The following is a 19,490-nucleotide window of genomic DNA, read 5'->3' on the forward strand; positions in this document are numbered from 1 at the left end:
TATGGAGAAAAGAAATATACGTGTGTTGTGTGGTAGTTTACTATAAGAGATCACTCAAAACTTGTTTCTCTCTCTATTCATCTCTCCAAGGTCACCATTTTTTGTACCTTGGAATTTGTAATATGTGTTCCATAAGGAAGACTCTAGTAGCCTCTCTACTGACGTGGAGTTTACAACAAGAAGGGCTCGTAATTCAAGCTTTCGGATTTTATTGTGTAGGTGTTTTTCTGCCTAAGGTAACGCATATTTTTCTTCCAGGTTTCAATGATCAAAGATCAATTGAATCTCAAACCCAATCGAAGCTTGATTAGAGATCAACTGAAGCTCAACCAAATCGATGCCCAATCGATCCAGAGATGGGTTCAACCATATGGGTTTCAATGCTCTGGGTTCAACATCTGGGTTTCACAATTTGGGTTCACCGATCCAGAAATGAGTTCATGATACATGATTAGAAATGAGTTCATGATTCGGGTTCAATGATGGTATTTTTTGTTCATGATTCGTGAAGTATTGGCCATGTTCGGGAAGTTGGCTATTTTAGTTAGTTATTTTAGTTGGCTATTTGATTTTTTTTATAGTTATTTTATCCGGCTAAAGTAGTTGTGTTTGGAAAGTTGGATTACTTTTTTTTATTTTTTTATTTTTTATAATTGATTTGATAGGTGTGAGAAAAAAACGAAGTGATTATGGATTGGATGTGACATTTTATCTTATTAACTATTATAATCTATTTTATCTTTTAGTGGACTATTTTAACCGAACTCTATACCCCAACAAAGCCATTATCTGTTCTTGTTCTTGTCTTTATTCTTAGTTTTGTTCATGATTCATGATCTGGGTTTTGTATTTTTTTTCTTTGAATTTTTGTTGTAATTTTTCTACCTGTTTGGGAGTTTTTGCTTGGACAGATTAAAGGAAGTTCATAGCAGTTGGGAATGGTCTTACCGTTGATATGGAGAAGGAAGATAGAGAGAGGTTATTACAGTTAGAAGATAAAATTTGCTTCTGCCTTATTTCAAAACAGAGACCAACTTAGGCCTCGTCATTTTTTTGTTTTTTTTGACTTTCGTGTTTTCCTGGTTTGTGTCTCAGTTTTTTTTAAACAATTGTAAACATCTTTTTTCTGTTTACATTTTTCAGCCTAATTTATGAAAGGCTACCATTTATAAATCAAAAAAATTACCAAACAAGTTTTAGGCTAGTTTTTAAATTTTTTTGTCAATAAAAGCAAAAAACTGAAAATATAATGGTTACCAAACAAACCCTTAATTGTGAGAAAACAGAATATGTTTTCATGAAAAAATATTAGGTTCTTAGCAAAATTTATTTCGAATGTCAGCCTGTGCTGTTTGTTTCTCAAAACTGCAGAATTGATGTGCGCTATTTTGATGAGTTTGCAACAAGAATTTTTTGAATTCTGACTTGAAACTTGATTTCATGACATGTCAGCCATCTAATGCAAATAAAAGACATGATAAGAGCAGCCATTGTGCATGACATGTCAGTCATCTCCGAATTTGGAAGTAAAACTCCAACACAAGCTTTGATAATTGCATTACATAAGAAAATAAAAGATATTGAGATGATTGACACTAAAGAAGCAAAGCTTGCATCTCTGGTAGCATCCGGCTGGAATTTCGAAATCTAGGGTTTGTATTGTTAGCACGATTCGCCTTGAGGAAACGCCAAGGCCAACAAATGTGCCTCACCTTGTGACGGTTCCGTTCCCTGCTCTCTGCTTCTTCTAATTGTCTTGTTAGCTCTTCGATCCTCCCATGGAGTCCTGCAGCTCTGCTGTCAGCCAACTTGAGAGACCTCTCTGCTGCTGCTTGGGCAGCCATTGCAGCAGCTGCAAGTTCTTCTTTCAACTTTAATTTTCCATTTGATATGTCCAAAGCAGCCTTTGTTTTCTCCAACTCTTGCTTCAAAATTGAAACCTAATGAAGTATCAGTGTTTAAGCATTTGAGTTTTAACATCTATAGAATTTAAGGGAAACAACAATGATTCATATCACTAAAAAAAAGACCACTAATAGCAGTGTCCACTGCCACATCATTAGTGGTGCTATTAGAGCACCACTTTTAGTGCTCACAACCATTTTTCTTTAAGGAAAAACAATAACAATAATGATAATAATATGAGAGCTTGGTAAATAATAATAATAAAAAACTGATTTCTTGAAGCATATAATAAAAGCTAATGTTGTAACCCTGTAACAATAATAATACTACCATTAGGCTAGAATCAAACATCACATTGACTAGGGTGTTCAAATTGCCCAGTTGTCGGTATCTATATTGTGCTTGGCATGTGGCGAGCCCTACAGGCATCACGTCATCACCATCACACATCCATGTGGCAGACCCCTGAGGCACCACAATGAGTTGGGTCGTATGTCTAGCCTAAGCAGGGGCATACACACCACCAAATATGAAAACAAGATCACAACTCACCTTGACAAAGCAACCTCACCTAGAGCTCTACATGGTTCTTCATTCATGACTCATAAGAAATATATTCTCTACCTACTCACACGAGCTCCATAGCAACATAGTTAGACCCTTGGCTCACCAATGTTCACCTAGTTGCTCATGATGAGCCCTTGGCTCACCCATGCACTCACCTCCTTGGCTGCCTAGGTTGGGAGCAGGACCTAGGCACTTCTATTTGGAATCATTAGAGGATTGTGGATTGGAGACTAAGACCTCGGAATCATCAAGGTAATGTAACTGTCTCCCTACAGTGATAGCTCCCCCTCGACCTAGCTTAAAGAAAGGGACATTGACCTTACACTTACATCAGTTGCACAAATGATACGCCTCTCAAGATATTATACCTATACTTGCAGCTCTTATGATGCAACCTTCCTAAGGACCTGAATCATAGGACATAGCTAGTAGGGCTGATATCACCCTCAAGTAGAGGAGAACTTGCCACCTATCTTAAGGTTGCTTGGGCTCCAATACTCTTGGAGTCTATATAATGGCATCATAAGTGCAGCCACAATTATAACAAGAGCAACGAGAATCATACAATATATACAAAGTGTTCAAGGTCTCTCACTGCCACCCCTTTCCTCTCTAAGCTAGCCTTGGTCTTCTCTTCTTCCACCTCTGGTGATCTCAAGCCACTGAAGTGCCTGCCATCTTCCTAGAGGTGAACGACCGATCGCCTCTAACCTCTCTCACCCACATTATACTCCATTGGGAAAGAGTGGTGCTCACTTCACATGGCACGCAAAAAGAACACTGGAACCGACGCAACGACATCCCAACGTGGCGGTAGGGAGACTCTGGTAGAGACCTTGGAACATAACCCCAACGGCTTTCTAGAGGAACTATCCTGTCAACCGGCCATAGCGGAGCAACTATGTGTATTGACTGAGAGTGTCACCTCTCTTCAACAGAACCAACAACTCTTGATGGATGCCCTACTAGCCTTACAAAGGGTACCTACACTTCCATCATCATCTACTCCCCTTTCTTTATCACAGAATGGCATTCCGTCATTAGCTCAAAATGGCTTAAAGGCTAACCCCACTCTACGAAACAACTTGCAAAACCAAGCTGTAGGACAAACAGTCGCCTCGCTCCCTCCATCGGCTCCAAGCCAGGTACCTCCACCAAAATAAAATTTTATTATTAATTTTAAAAGCACTCTCCAATCCTTTGGCTCTCCACCAAAATAATATTTTATTATTAATTTTTAGAGCTCTCTAATCCTTTGGCTCTCCACTAAAATAATATTTTATTATTAATTTTTAGAGTTCTCCCCAATTCTAATCCTTTGACTCCACCAAAATAATGTTTTATCATTAATTTTAGAGCTCTCTAATCCTTTGGCTCTCCACCAAAATAATATTTTATTATTAATGCTTTTTAGAGTTCTCTAATTTCTGGACTCTTCAACAAAGTGGAGCTCTCCAAGTTTACAGCTCACCCATGAGGATAGCTTTAAATATTTTATTTTTAGACCTCTCTCCAATTCTTCGCTTCTCCACTAAAATAAAGCTCTCTAATTATGGCTCTCCAAGTTCCTCATCAAATTTTTGGCCAAGTCTTAAAGCCCATATGATGGCTCACCAATTTTTAGGCTCTACAACAAAAATCTACAATTTTTATTCATCAATTTTTCGGCTCTCCTATGAGCTAGCTCTCCACTCCTCATGATAGAACCCAATGAAACAGAGCTTGGAGCTAGGTCCAAAAAACTTCATTTGTAAAAAAAAAATAAAAAATAAAAAATAAAAATAAAATGGGAAGAAATTGTGATTGGAAGCATACCTCAACAAGTTGATCTCCAATTGCGCAAGTCACAACAGAAAGAATTCCAAGGAGGTGGAACCTAGATTGTGTGGCTCACCTTCGAAAATACCCAACCACCCTCTCCCTTCAATTTCGCAGTCTCCTTCGCGAGGATCACAAACCCAGCCCCTACAACAAACTCTTCTTTGCTCTTCCCTGCTTCTCTGCTTCTATTGCCTACGTTTTGTCTCTCTCTCTCTCTCTCTCTCTCTCTCTCTCTCTCAAGCATCTCCCATGGCAATAATAACCCTTAAAAGCCCCAACTTCACCAAATGCAAGGATCAAAACCTCAAAACCCTAGCACTATCTTTGATTCAGGAGATACAACTTCAATTCGGCAGCCCCAATTTGAAAGAATCTGGGCACAAATTGACTGATCCACTTCTCTCCCTTGATTCAAAAATCCAATCGGTAGCAGAAAACCCTAGCCCCAATGCCAAAATCGAAAATCCACCTTCCAAAGTCACAATCTGACTAGTCGAAGGAGCTTTACCTTCGTCGAACCCAGATTGGAGCTCACCGACAACACCCTTCGCGGCTCACCGGCACCCTTCTCCCCTCCTTCGCGGTTGCTGACACCCTTCTTCTTTCCATTCTCTCTCTAAAAGCTTGAACACAACTTTGAGAGAGGAACATAACTCAAAGAAGCATATATAAAAAACAAAAAAAATAGAGAAGAAAAACACAGAACCAAACTTAAGAGGGAGAAAGAGTATGAAAAACTCAGAACTAAACTTGGAGTGAAAGGGTATGAAAAACCATAACCGAACTTGGGGAGAGAGAGAGTATAAAAACCAGAATTGAGGAGGGCTAGACAACTTGCCAAGAGGGATATTTACCTAAGAAACCACAGTGCGAGTAACAAAGTCAAGAAAACTCCCTCTCTATACAATGGGTAAAAGGAGAAGACAAGCCAGGTGATCGGAAAACTCAAAGCTCCTACCGAAGATGGGTTTAAAACACATATATAGAATTTATATTTTCACAAAATATATACAGAATATATATTTCTACAAATCACGAGGAAAACCCCTTCTTTCACAATGGGTAAAAGAAGAAGACGGAGGAAGTGACCGGAAAACACAAAGCTCCGATCAGATTCAAAGTATATAAATAATATATATTTCTGTAAAAAAAAAAAAAGAAAAAAAAAAGGAAGCTCCTATTCGATCGGGTTCGAACTATACACAGAGTATATACGAACTTTCATTCAATGAATTCATAAAGAATATATGTTCATTGCTGCAAAAGCAATGTTCAAGCAGAACGACGAGCTCTAACAAAATATATATATAATTAAGATTGTCCCTTCTCGAAATAGAATACTTAATCAATCAGAAACTTTCCATGCTTGGTAGAAGCAGATGTGACCGCTCATGGCTGTAGAGGTCTCGAGACAACAAAAAGGCATTAGAAAACCTTAGTGCTAGCAAACCTTAAATTCTCCAAAGTCACTCAGGCAACTACCAACAGCTACAAATTCAGTAGTTATCACAAACTACCATGAGCAGCTCTAAATCAATAGTTACTACTAGTCCGCTCTAAACCAATAGCTACGACTAGAACTGGTGAGTTGTCCTCTTCATGGATTGCTCCTTCCCGACGTCTTCATAAAGCTGCAAAAGGTAATAAACTCTCTCCTTCCTGATGCAACCCCTTTATAAGAGAGAGACACAATAGTAATCGACAACCAAACTCAAGTAAATTCATATTCAATTGCCACTCTCATCTCAACTTCAACAACCCATTCTCTCTAATAATGGCTTTTGGAAGAGAGGGGCACTGAGATAACACTGTTTGGCGACCAATGAACAACAAGGCTCCAAACTGGAGAGGTTCAAACTACAGAGCTTCGAACTTCAACTTGAGAGCTTCAAGCTCCACTCCCAATCACCGCTGCCGCTCGGTGTGTAAGTTCTTTCGAAGAATGCTCTCCATGCCTCCATGGCAATTCCAAGGGCTGCTATTCGAATCCCCTTGGGTCCAGCACCCAACATCCCCATATACAGTCATAGAGGTGCCAGAAGAATTTTAGGATAAAATAAGGGAACGATACAAGGCATTAACGCTTTTAGATCTCTACACAATACCACAATCCTACACTTGGTTCCTACCAAACCAAGAAGGCAACCTCACTCTACAGGGATCTACCTGCCAGGCTATGTTACATGGACTCGGGTACGGGTGTCGGGTGCGGGTATGTATCTAGAGGTCGGACTCATCAAATCATAAATTTAAGGATACGCGGACTCGGCAAAAAAATGTCATATTTTTATATTTTTAATCTAATATGTGAGATAAAATGGTATTATATTTAACTTATAGTGTCAAAATGACATTTATAGCAATTATATAACAATATATACATATAATAATAGTGTTATATACAATTATATAAGAAGTATCCGTTGAAAAGTATCCGACACATATCCCATACCCTTGTCGGAGTGTCGGGTGTCCGACACGGGTATTTGATTTAATTTGAAGAGTCCATGTAACATAGCTGCCAGGTAATGTAGGTGCTGATCTCACATTTCAAGAGAATCAGAATCAACATCCTCTTGCAAAGACCAACTGAGAGGGATTTAGACCACCACATCTCCATCATGTCAACACCATTAGAAGACCCAAATGAAGCTTTGGGACTTGGATGGTACATAGAGGACTTCAAAGACCTCAATTTGGGGGAAGAAAGTGCTCTCGGCAACGCTTCGCCAAGCATTCCCCACAACACTCCGCTCAACATCCTCTTCTTCAACATTGAGGGCACCGCTCGCCCTAACTTCCTCCACCACTACATGCACCCACTCTCTTATGGACACTTCCATCTCGTCATCATCACAAACATGAAAAAGGAGAAAGCGAAGCCCAGTTCATGAGTCAAATCATGGGCTACTCCAATACCAGGAACATGAACCTGCCTCCCAGTGACATGGAAAGGGTGACGGACGGTATTTGGTGCTTATGGAATGAAGCTGAAATCTCATGTGTAATAATAGAGATCGTGTAGAATGAGGTCATCGCCCAACAGGCCCACATTTTCGTCCAACCCGTTCGTGCCAGATGAAATTAAAATGTGAATTCTCCATGGACAATAAAAAAACCTCCCTTTAATCCAAAAGAAATCAAATTTTATTATTTGCATGAGTTATATTTTCGACATCTTTGTCATATATGTACAACCACTCTCATGAGAATATCTGTATAGGGGGCATTAATGTGGGTATCTATATTATGCTTGGCACATGGTGAGCCCTATGGACAGCACATCATCACCATCACGCATCCACGAGGCAGACCCTTGAGGCACCACGATGAGTTGGGATCGTATGCCTAGCCTAAGCGGGGGCATGTACACCACCAAATATGAAAACATGACCACAACTCACCTTGACAGAACTAGCTCACCTAGAGATCTCCATGGTTCTTCATTCATGACTCATAAGAAATATATTCTCTACACACTTACCCCAACTCCATAGCAACATAGCCGGACCCTTGACTCACATATGTTCACCTAGTTACTCAAGATGAGCTCTTGGCTCACCCATGCACTCACCTCCTTGGTTGCCTAGGTTAGAAGCAAGACCTAGGCACTCCTGCGTGGAATCATTGGAGGATTGTGGATTGGAGGCTAAGACCTCGGGATCGTCAAGGCCATGTAGCTGTCTCCCTGTAGTGATAGCTCCCCCTTAACCTGGTTTAGAGAAAGGGACGTTGACCTTACACTAACATCTATTGCACATATGGTATACCTCTCAAAATATCATGCCTACACTTGCAACTCCTATGATGCAACCTTCCCAAGGACCTAAATCATAGGACACAACTAGTAAGGCTGATATCACCCTCCTGTCGAGTCAAGAAGAACTTGCCACCTATCTTGAGGTTACTTGGGTTCCAATAGTCCCGAAGTCTATATAATGACATCATAAGTGCAGCCACAATAATAACAAGAGCAACAAGAATCATACAATATATACAAAATGTTCAAGGTCTCTCATTGCCATCCATTTCCTCTCTAAGCCTGTCTTGGTCTTCTCCTCTTCCACCTTCGGTGATCCCAGGCCATTGAAGTGTCGGTCATCTTCCCAGAGGTCAACGACCGATCGCCTCAAACCTCCCTCACCCACACCAGTGAACTGAAGAATCGAATCAAACCGGCGTCTTTAAGTTTGGTTGGTTTGGTTCTGAGTCTTCAAATCAACAAACTGATAGGATTGGGTTGGTTCTTAGTTTAGGCCTTACCTAAACCGAACCAACCTAATAACCAAACCTATATATATTTTAAAATTTTATTTATATTGACATGTTTTCACCTAATTGGTCTATTCCAATGGACTTGATTGCACATAATAATTTCACATACAATAATTATTAGGTGAACGAAGGAAGTAGTAGAAGCTTGAGTTGGATTTCATAGTTGATTTAATTTGTATTGGTGGTATTTTTGGATTTAATTTGTATTGCTTATGTTTAAGCTTGAGTTAGATTTAATTCGTATTGGCTTGCATAAAACAATATTTTGTTCTTTGTTTATATATTTAAATATGAAAGACTTGTTTATTTTAATTATTTATTATTAATTGATTTACTTAGTTTAAATATGATAGAACCGTGGTTCCAACCCGAACTAACCCGAGCTACATTGGGTTGAGTTGGGTTCTAGTACATGATTGGTTTGGTTATGGGTCTAAAAACTTGGAAACAATGAATAGGTTAGTTCTAAATTTAGTATCAAACCAAACCAAACTGACCTATGAACACCCTAATATTATTGACCACCGAGATGCATAATTATCCATTGACTTCTATTACAAGAAGTTTTCACCAAGCATGAGCTGTCCTCAATGAGTGCATACAAGTAACCAACATATGATTTATCTTTTAACATCAATTTCCAGATATGTCACAGTAAAAACTGGGATTTTGGTTCTCATACTCGATTGACACAAGTCAGCTTCTCTTAGCTTAAAAAACATTATTAATGTTTTTATTTCTCCTAAAACAAAACCGACACAAATCAATTTACTTTCAACTCATGCAACCAAAAAAGAATGTGAAATATTTTCAATCATGCCTTTGTTTTATAGCATGCACCAAATTAAATTCAGTTCTCTTTTTTGTCTGCAAATCACAGTCACAGTTCCCCCACCTCCACAAATATGCACACACATCTGTCAAAAAAGGGATTAGTTGATGGGAAGCCAAGGCTGGATTCAGATTGACAAGCTCAATTGACACAATCCAAACTAGTGAGTTTTGAAAATACTCTTTTTCTAAAACACATTTGCCTTCCCAGTTAGTCAAAATGCTTTTGGTGAATTCTACTTAAACACATCCGGTATTATAGAACGTCATAGTGCAACCAAACAAAGCGGATTATGTTGTACCCTTTAATTTTGATAATTAGTACCTGGTTAGCAATTGACCGCCTGTTTTATATGTTAATTATGTTCATTCCTCTTCCCTCCACCCAACCAGTAACCCAAGCAACTAGCCACCAACAAAAACAGACACTTGCACAGTGACATTAACACAAAGAGGATGAGTCACAATGAAAAACTAGGTACTGAATCAAGATGGGTTATACAGCCAATTTCATAGTTTTGTTAATGCTAGAGGAATGAATAATTTTCTCGTTGACAAAACAAATGATCTACTTCCATTGCTATATCTAAAGATGCTAAACAGGTAGCCAAGTCACTTGCATAACTTTCATTTTGATAACAATCATCTGATTGGGTTACTAATACTTGAATCGTCAAAAAATTTAATGATCTTTTTCAGCTTGAGAACATACCAAAAATGTTAAGCGTAGGAAGGTAGAAAAACAATAAAAAAAAAAAAGCATGCATTGAACTGAGCAACAAATTCTTACCACTTTGTCACGTTCTTCAACAACATTCTTTCCAGCTTCCACTTCCAATTCACAAGCTTCCCTCCATCTAGCAACCTCTTCTTCAGTTTCCTTTATTTCCATCAGGAGTTCCTCAACCTTATTGACCAAAATGCAAAAGAAAATATAAGAATGAGAAGTTATACATGACATGCCACGAAATGCACATAAAAGGTCAGATGTCTATGTAAAACTATTCACTTACATTTTGGGATAACATTGTTTCTCTATCTTCCAGCTCTTTTATGTACATTGCATTTTCTGCAATTTTCTGAGCTTGTTTCTCCGTAAGACTCTGTAGGCGCTCAGTGTCTGACCTGGGACAGAAAGTTATTAAGAAGTGACATGATTGTTGTTTTCCCACATATTCAATTTATTTTTAAATTTTGGCATTATGTGTCCATGTGTGTGTTGCAACTTGCAAGGGGAAGGTGTGGCAGAGTTGGGGCAGCAAACAACAACCCAAAAGAATGTCAATGTACTTTCTATCACATGTCATTTACTATATTGCAAAAGGCCCAATGAAGCAAAGGCTCCTTCATGTCTTTTTTGAAAACACATCTCCCAACAAATTGTCATGAGATGAAAAAACCATATAATGGTCAGTCACTGTAGTCAACAAGATGGTAAGTGGCTGTCACCTTCATGTTGCCGATCAGCTATCACTGTTGCCAAGAATGGCATAGTTGTAAAGCTTTGTCATGCCATACACCCACTTAAGATAGAAAACAGATCAATATAACTAAGGGTAATGGTATAAAATAAACAGACTCCTCACCAGATTTTCTTTTTTTTTTTTTGATTCATATCCTCACCAGATTTTCATACCACTAGACACAAAAGCAATAGGGTCCACATTAATAAATACATGTGGGGACCCATGCCTTTATGTCCAGTGGTAAGAAAATCAGGTACAAAATCCATTTATGCACAATGTTTTCCATAGAGCTAACATAGTGTTTGAATAAATGGATCTTATCTTTCAATTGAGAATTCAACTTATTACGCTATAAAAACCTACCAAAGCATATTTAACTTTCAAATTAGTCCACACCACGAACTAAACCAAAGATTTTATTAGATAATAATGAAGCCAAAGATAATTATCATAATAGATTTATGTTTAAAGCAGCCATATTAACAATGAACTTTTGCTTTAGACATTTAGCAGGCAACAAACCTTCCAATAGCAGCTACAAGGGAAGGGTGGCAGGCAAGGACCACATCCTCCTCAAAACTCATAAGATTCTTCTCATCCTGTGTAATAGTTTGGGTCATGTAGGACTGGTGCCACAAGTTGTGTTATCAGATTTGATGAATAACCAACTATTTTAACATGGCTGACTTTTAACAAAAACGGTACAACCAACTATTTTAAAGTGCTTGTGGTTGACCCCAAGGGCTCTAAATTGTACCAATAATTGGTCATTCACAAAGGCATGGTTCATGTGTTTTTGGAATACATCGCGAGGAATGACATCACGAATGGCATACACAACAAAGTGCAGTCAACCAGCTAAGTTGTGGCTGATGAACTGCTTGCTAATGACCACTGAGTTACAGCTGGAAAGGCATCCAGGTGTCTAGAATCTTGTACTCACTGGTTTATTAATTCCTTTGAGTTTTATAGAGCTCTGATTATCACATAGGAATATTCAAGGATAATGCTCAGATTTTTATCACAACGAATGAAGACAGGATTAGATAGATAGTACTTGATTTGCAAATTTAGAATAGAATTTGATTAGATTTTTCCTCTCTTATCTTCAATCTTTTCCTACAACTATAAATATTGATGTATTACCGTATTGTTGAAAGGGTTGAATTTTGGATTAATTAAACACTGAGCGCTTTTCTTTTGTCTTCCTTTTGGATTCACGGAATAGTGGATTGTAGGGAAGCCTAATAGATTCTAGGGCAGACCAAAATAGGATAAGGAGTTTGGCTTCCTCCCTTCCCACTTCCCATTCTGCGTTGTTGGGTGTTTAGATTAAGAAATGGTACCTTGTACTGCCAACGCTCTCCACCAAGCTTCAAGTAATCCCACCTTGATCCCTACTCCCAAGTATTGTTTTGCGTCATTGGGTGTTTAGACTAAGAAATGTTACCTTGCACTACCTACGCTCTCCACTAAGCTTCAAGTAATCCTGTAATGACCGGGTAAATTTGAACTTTTAATTAATGCAATTGAGCTTCAATTAATTTTAATTAATTATAATTAAACCCACAAGTTTTCCTTTCATTTTAGTTTAAACCTCTGTCGGTTAATTTTCTATACATTCGATTATCTCGGGTTGCATGCACTAAATCCTGAGCCAACCCGAGACCAAAGGGATAGACCCTCCGGGTCCAGTAAATTATGTTAATGTGACCATAGAGTCAATCCTCTTAAATTAGAATTTAATTTCTTGTTGAGAAAGATAGTGCAACAATCATCTCGAGTTGCATGTACCCGGGCCCAAATTGACACGAGATCCAAGAGACGGATTCACTGGGCTTGGTATTAGATGTTAATATGTTAACACAGTGTTATTTAATAATTTGGAGACATTCTAGTGAATTGAGAATTCCAATGCACAAATTGTCTTGTTATGAGCGCACGCAAGTCCGATTCGATTTGAGATTCAAGAGATGGGCTCTCTGAGCCCAGTAATTATTAATTTTGTGTTATTTATCTATGTATAATTTATTGTAGTTATCCCTACGGATTTCATGTACAGAAAACGTATAATTTTTTATCCAAACTTTACTTTTTGAGCTAGGATTTTGGAGGGAAGCCCAAAACCCTTAATTAATGCAAAATGTATAAAAAAAAATTGGTGTCCAAGAGGGGTCAACCAGCCAGTCCTCTCTCTCTCTTTGTCTCATCTTTTTCCTCTTGTATACCCTTTCCTTACACAACTTGGTCCTTTACTTACACAAGTCATGGAAGAGGAAATGAGGCATCATTTGTTGTGCCAATCAAACTTTAACCTATATGGTCTTATTATATATGTACAAAATTATGAATTCAAAATGGAGGGTTGTGATTTGAGTTCATTATAGCTAGATGCATTTTAGGCCTTTGGATTAAAGTTTAAGTTGGATTAATTAGGAGGTTGAATTGTCATCTTTTGCAAGTGTTACACAAGTGTTAGAGAGAGGAAAGAGAAGACACTCTTCCCCTTTTACTCTCTCACAACCAAGTCTCTCTCTTTCTCTCCCATTCTCTTTGTTTTTCATCATCTTCTTCCTTGCATACTCTTTAAAACTCTAACCCTACTTCTACCATTGTTGGACCTTGGGTGATTTGGTGAGCTAGAAACCATAAACAAATACTTAATAAGTGACTGGTGAGTTTGGAAACTCACTTTGGTGTTCGATTTGAAGATCAAAACTTCAAGACTTGGTGTGTTCTTGGTGTTCATGGAGCATTCACCTTTCCTACCTCATTTCTTCATTTTTTGTTTAAAGCTTCAAGTGAAGGTAGGGGTTCTCCCAATTTCTTCTTAGAAAAGCATGCTAGGGTTTATTTCTAGTTAATTACATGATTTCATAAGTTAATGGCATGATTGGTATATGAAATACAAGATTTGTTTTGTATATATTCAAATGCATGAGTTATATGTTTAATTCATACTTTCTTGAATAACTTTTTTGAGTAAGAGTTAGGTTCTTATCTTGAAATCCCCAAATATATTCTTGTTATGTGATTTCATGAATTTTAACATAATATTGTCATATTTATCTTGAAATCATCAAAACCATTATGTAATTAATTTAGGACTTTTTCTTCAAACTTCAAAAAGTGTAATCTATGGCTTGTTTGATGACTAATGGTATAAAGAACGTGTGATTTGGACAACTTTGAATTTTTTTATAATTATTTGAAGTGTTGAGAAATTGGGAAAAATGATGTAGTAAGATTAATCATGGGTTAAAATAAGTTAGTCTAAAAGATGGTGTGATTTAGAGTTGATTTACTATTTCTCCATAATTTGTACTCTAGTTTTGCTAAGTAGTTTCTTAAAGATATATGTTCCCATGACTATTTTATTATTTTACTTGTGTTTATGAGTTATTTGGATTATTAATGAATTTGGGACTTATAAGGGAAAAAAGGTAATTTTGACTCTTTAGGGGTAAAATAGTCATTTGGGAATATTTTGGATTATTTGATTGAAATTGCCACATATGAAATTAACTTGGGATTAATGAAGGGTAAATTGGTAATCTCAAGCCTTGGGAGCATTTTGGTAATTAAGACCTTAGAGGTAATTTGGTAAATTGTGCTTCAGGGGCATATTGGGCATTTCACACGAAGAGTATATTACTATTTTAGCTCCAAGGGCAAATTGGTAAAATTGGCTAGAAAGAGCATTGTTGACAAAAATGATAAGTGTTGGAAATTAGAATAGTGGGAATCTAAGTAAGTATTAAATAACCGGTGTTAGTATTTACTACACTTAGTTGTTTATTGATTTTACGGGATTGGCTCGGGTTATAGGCTTATAGCCAATATTGTGGTCCAGTATGCTTAAGGAGATAGTTGATCCAACTCTCTGCGGGTTAGAACCCTGGACATTGCCCAGTTTAGAGGAGTATTAGCCTTTGGTGGTTAATGATGGAGTTTCTTCCTGACACGTAGTTTGGAGGGAGCCTGGGACATGATCAAGGTAGGACCTATTATGTACTTATTTATGGCTTGGACACAGTATGTGTTGGCGAGATCATGTTTATTGCCCTGTTGGCAAGTTATTGATGCCTTGTTGGCGATAATTGATTTCAGATTATTTCTTTTATTTAATTATCCTAGTGTGAGCTAATTAAATAAGATTGGACTTAATAAGATTAAGTAAATTAATTTGGAAATTGGACATTTCATTGCATAATTTTATTTGTCACGACACTAATATGTTTACTTAGTAAGAAATGAGATTACTGTCTTGTGAGTGTCAATACTCACGCCCCTACATTATGTAGGTACCAATGGACACCCGCCAGCATGAGTGTCAGGACGTCATTTGTTTTGTTAAGTTTAGACCCTAGGTTAATTGGGTCTGCATGCATTTACACCTTTTGTCGAATTATTGTATTAATTAATTTCGGGTTTGTAACTGAAACATTTATTTCCGTTATTGCATGATGTACTTCATATTATGGGTTTGCATGCCAAGTGAGGATGTGTCTAATATGTGAGAGAGAACACTAGAGTTTTTGCACATAAATGGTGAATTATTTCAAAAACTATTAAATGGCACGCTTCTCAATGCAAGTCAAATTTTATCAAAAACGCTTTGTTTGCCACCTAAAGTTAAGTTAGACTCCACAAAAGAAAAATGGGCATGTTTTCCAACCTCATACAATCTAAGGCCATTGGGCACGTTTTATGAGACAATCCTAGTTTTTAGGATTGAGTGAGAATTGACTAAGAAAAGTGATTTTGAGAATGAACATAGTAATAAAAGGAGATTATACTTAAAAATCTCATGCTTAGATTAATTAGTTTTCACCTAACTAGCATTTGAAAATCAGGGCATGACAAATCCCACCTTAATGCCCAAGGCCTAGTAGCATGGGGGGAAAAAAAATCCACCTTGATCCCTACTCCAAAGTATTGTACAATGCATTGGCCCTCATTCACTATTATTTTCCTCTTAGGCTTTTCGTATTTCTTTCACCCTCTACAGCTTCCTATGTTTCAACACAAATTTGATATTGAATCAACATTGCACATCTCTTTAACTTGAAATATAAAACTTCTAAATTATACAGAAACTACATTTAAGCAAAAAAGATCCATAAGATGTTCAATTTTCCACTTTTTACGACGAAAATTTTGAGATATTATGAAAACAAAAATGGAGGGAGAGAAATTTCTTGTGAAAGTAACAACCTTACACGCATGTATATTTTTCCGACAATTGAATTATTATTATTTTTAAATGAAACTAATATTGGGGGGGGGGGGGGGGGGGGGAGGAATAAAATAGAGAGAAAACATTTCATTGTTTCATATATTTTATGATCTAAGAAGCATAAAATATGCAGATTACAACACATCCTATGTTCATTTTCAGGGATGTAAAGGAACAAAAAGTGTGCTAATATATGTTCATTTTAATGGCTAATTTTATTCATCTCAACCTTTATAGATCCCAAGAGAGTGTCTCCCTTAATCACAACACATCCTATGCTTATTTTTCATGAATTAAATTTGGTCAATTCATTGCCACTTTACCATAATCTCATTGACAAATGCATAATGCAGCAAAAACATAGAACCATACTGCAGAAAATCTAAGTATTAACTATTCAATTTGATGATAAATACCTAGATTCCTCCAAAGACCTCCTCAATTGGGTGATTTCAAGTCGTAAATTTTTCATTATCCTCTCCACAGTTGAGGCCTGGCAAGAACAATTACAGAAATAAAGCCAATGATTTCCACTGCAAGAAGATTATGTTTGAACATATTAACCCATTAGAAATTCTGGACTGTGCTTTATTGGCACACTGTCCAGACGAATATACAGTTTCTTTAATAAAATATCTAATGAAATCACAAAACTTACAGGAATTTTTTTTCATGTTTTTGATATGACTAAGTTATGCTCTGCTCATATTTTGATTTGGAAAATACAATCACCCAAAAGATTGGTCTACTCTAAGGCAATTACAAAGTATGACTGCCTCCAAATCTGGAGAAAGAGAAAAAGTCTGAATACACTGACTGGAAAGCACACTGCAAAAGTCTATACGCCAACAGCTGTCTCTTCCAAGATAGCCATCATTGATGAAATAATTTTGCAGAACGATTTTTGTGAATGTATTTGTGTTTGTGATATGGGGGCTAAGGTAGAAATGCCCTAATGTGATTGAAATTGATAAACATGTATGTAATCATCAACCAAGAACTTGTTCCACAATGAAATATAGATATTTGAAAGTCTTCTTGTGCAGTTATGCGTTAGCCTAGTTTGCCTCTAGTAGAAGTAGGTTTGGAGGTTGAAATGTAATCTCATCTTGTTAAGTTGTTCAGTGTTACAATATAAAACCCACATAAAGGGCAAGATGTGGGATGCCTATGCAGCAGGGGATGGGGGTTGTCTTGTTCTAGCACTGTGGAATATTTCATCTCCCTTAGAAGACGGCTTCCACACAAATGCCTTTCTTCCTGTTTATCATCCCATAATTTGTGCTCCCATTTCGTCTTTTAGTAGTAATAACCAGTTTCTGATTAGTGCAAGCCAGAGTTTGGGTGCATTGTTAGAGTTTTGCTATGTTTGGTTTGTTGTCACAATGTGAGAGGCTGATTACAAATTGTAACTAACCACAACTGACAACTGGTTCACAAATTTGAGTCATTAAAATCAACTAGTCATATTTATGTATTAGATCACAAACACACTCACACAGAGAGAACTACTTACAAATTTTGGAATGTAAAGAAGAATGAGAAGCAGAGTAATTACCAGACTCACAACCTCTTCTTCGCATTCGCTACCATCTGACTTACTACCTGCAGCATTATTAGCACTTGCAATTTCTGATGCTGCTGGTTCATTAGTTCCAGTCCCCATCATAAATCCAAACCCAACTTTCTGTAATCCTCTTTCTGCAATCTGCAAGATGGCCACTCTCTTCTGTTCATTGTTGTTCCCTTTAAGCTTGTTCAAACTCTTCGCCACTGCCTCTTTTTCCACCAAAGCAATCCTAAGTAAGCTGTTGATGTCCCGATTCTCCTCCGTCAAGCTCACCACACTATTCTCTAACTCCCTCTTCTCCTTGTTCCTCATCTCTTCATACTCACTCAACTTCATCTCTGTCATGCTTGCAAGCTTTGAAACCGCCTTTAATTCCACCAAAATTGCCCTCAATTCTTCCTCTAAATCAGTTTCTCCTCTCACTTGCTCGCCTTCATCAACAACGCTTTCTACTTTAACTTGGTCATCCTCCATGCTCTCAACCACCCTCACCAAACACTCCTTAACCGATTTAACGGTCACCAAATGCTCCGAAAAAACCCTAATTATCTCACTCTTCTCCTCCAGCAACTCCCTAATTCTCTCCCTACAACCCTCGAGCTCGATCCCAATTCCTGGTTTATCCTTCAATTCCTCATCAATCCTCCTCTGTAACTCTGACACTTTATCATCTCTCTCCCTGGAGACTTGTTCAATAGCAGCGTTGAGGAGGACCAAGTTCTCCTCCGTCACAGCAGATTTGGTTTGAAGAGTTTGGAGCTCGGCGGTGAGAGACTCATTTTTCATCTGCAATTCGCCAAGTTGGTCCAAAGGGAGATCTTCGCTGTCGTCGACATGAGTAGCGGACGAAGAAAATGAAGAAGATGAAGAAGAACAAGTTTCGGTGGCGTCCATGATCTCTATCTGGGTATTGGATTGCAAGTTGAGGTTTTTTCATGTTCAACAAGAATTGAGAGAGGTGGGTAGAGAGAGAGAGAGAGACAGAGAGACAGAGAGACCAAAGTCTAAACTACCAGTCCAAATAAAAACGAGGGAAAGACATTTAGGTTGAATCCAGGCATACTTCAGTTCTCACTCCAATTTTTATTTTTAGAAAAAAAGGGTAAATTACACTTACACCCCATAAGTTTTGGTTTAATACATATCACTTCTGACATTTGAAAAATTACACTAATCTCTTATCATTGTAATTATTTAGACGAAATAAAAATATTGAACTCATACTCTCTCTCTCTCTCTCTCTTTTCTCCTTTTCTCCTTAAAAATTTTAATTTACATAACACTTGGTTCCATCTTTATCAACTTTTCACGGATATTTCGTCTGCGAGAAACTGTAACCGGGACTCATGTAAACGTAGACTATACAAATGCTACTATTTCCAATTAATAGATATTTCATCCACGGAAATCGGCACCCATATACATGTACGGTTTTCAGGATTTTCATTTTGGACACACAAGCCAACTTAATTTAATGAAATGCATTCCCTTTCCAGATTCACCTATTTTTCTCAAAAACGTGATACATGTACAATATATCAAGATGTGTTAATGTTCAATACAAATAGATGAAAAATTAGTTTCAATTCACCTAATCCTCATGCAATTTCTGCAACAATCATGGCTATCCTACACCGATAGCCCAAAACAGATATTTTTAAACAGATATAAAATCTTCAATACAGATAAACTTTTCAAATGTCAAGATATGAGTGATAATATATATCCAATTCCACCATCCATACCAATATCCATCTAATTTCATATTTCCAATGCCAATTCCATTTATTTAAACAAAATAAACATTCGAGACATT

General features: G+C 37.4%; 1 protein-coding gene across 2 annotated transcripts; it reads right to left on the bottom strand.

Moving 5' to 3' along the window:
- Window positions 1-1,272: 1,272 nt before the first annotated feature.
- LOC114285181 (ATP-binding protein) lies at window positions 1,273-18,740 on the bottom strand. Of its 2 annotated transcripts, none has more exons than XM_028228203.2 (5): window positions 17,663-18,740; window positions 16,521-16,597; window positions 10,413-10,524; window positions 10,190-10,306; window positions 1,273-1,940 (listed from the first exon to the last, which is right to left on the bottom strand). In XM_028228203.2, exons 1-5 carry the CDS (start codon window positions 18,566-18,568, stop codon window positions 1,596-1,598), a joined length of 1,557 nt encoding a protein of 518 aa, XP_028084004.2. In that variant the 5' UTR covers window positions 18,569-18,740; the 3' UTR covers window positions 1,273-1,595. The 2 variants fall into 2 exon arrangements, with proteins under 2 accessions (XP_028084004.2, XP_028084005.2); XM_028228204.2 differs by having other exon boundaries at window positions 1,273-1,925; window positions 17,663-18,729.
- Window positions 18,741-19,490: the final 750 nt, after the last annotated feature.

Source organism: Camellia sinensis, chromosome 1, assembly GCF_055761805.1.
Source record: "Camellia sinensis isolate YWXY chromosome 1, ASM5576180v1, whole genome shotgun sequence".
NCBI lineage: Eukaryota > Viridiplantae > Streptophyta > Magnoliopsida > Ericales > Theaceae > Camellia > Camellia sinensis.

Bases quoted from the DNA above. Each gene is read 5' to 3' on its own strand.
- LOC114285181 (XM_028228203.2), bottom strand. From the start codon at position 18,568: ATGGACGCCACCGAAACTTGTTCTTCTTCATCTTCTTCATTTTCTTCG. The intron at 10,525-16,520 runs GTATTTATCATC...TTTCTGTCCCAG, and splicing joins AGGTCTTTGGAGGAATCTAG to GTCAGACACTGAGCGCCTAC. The intron at 10,307-10,412 runs GTAAGTGAATAG...TTGGTCAATAAG, and splicing joins AAACAATGTTATCCCAAAAT to GTTGAGGAACTCCTGATGGA.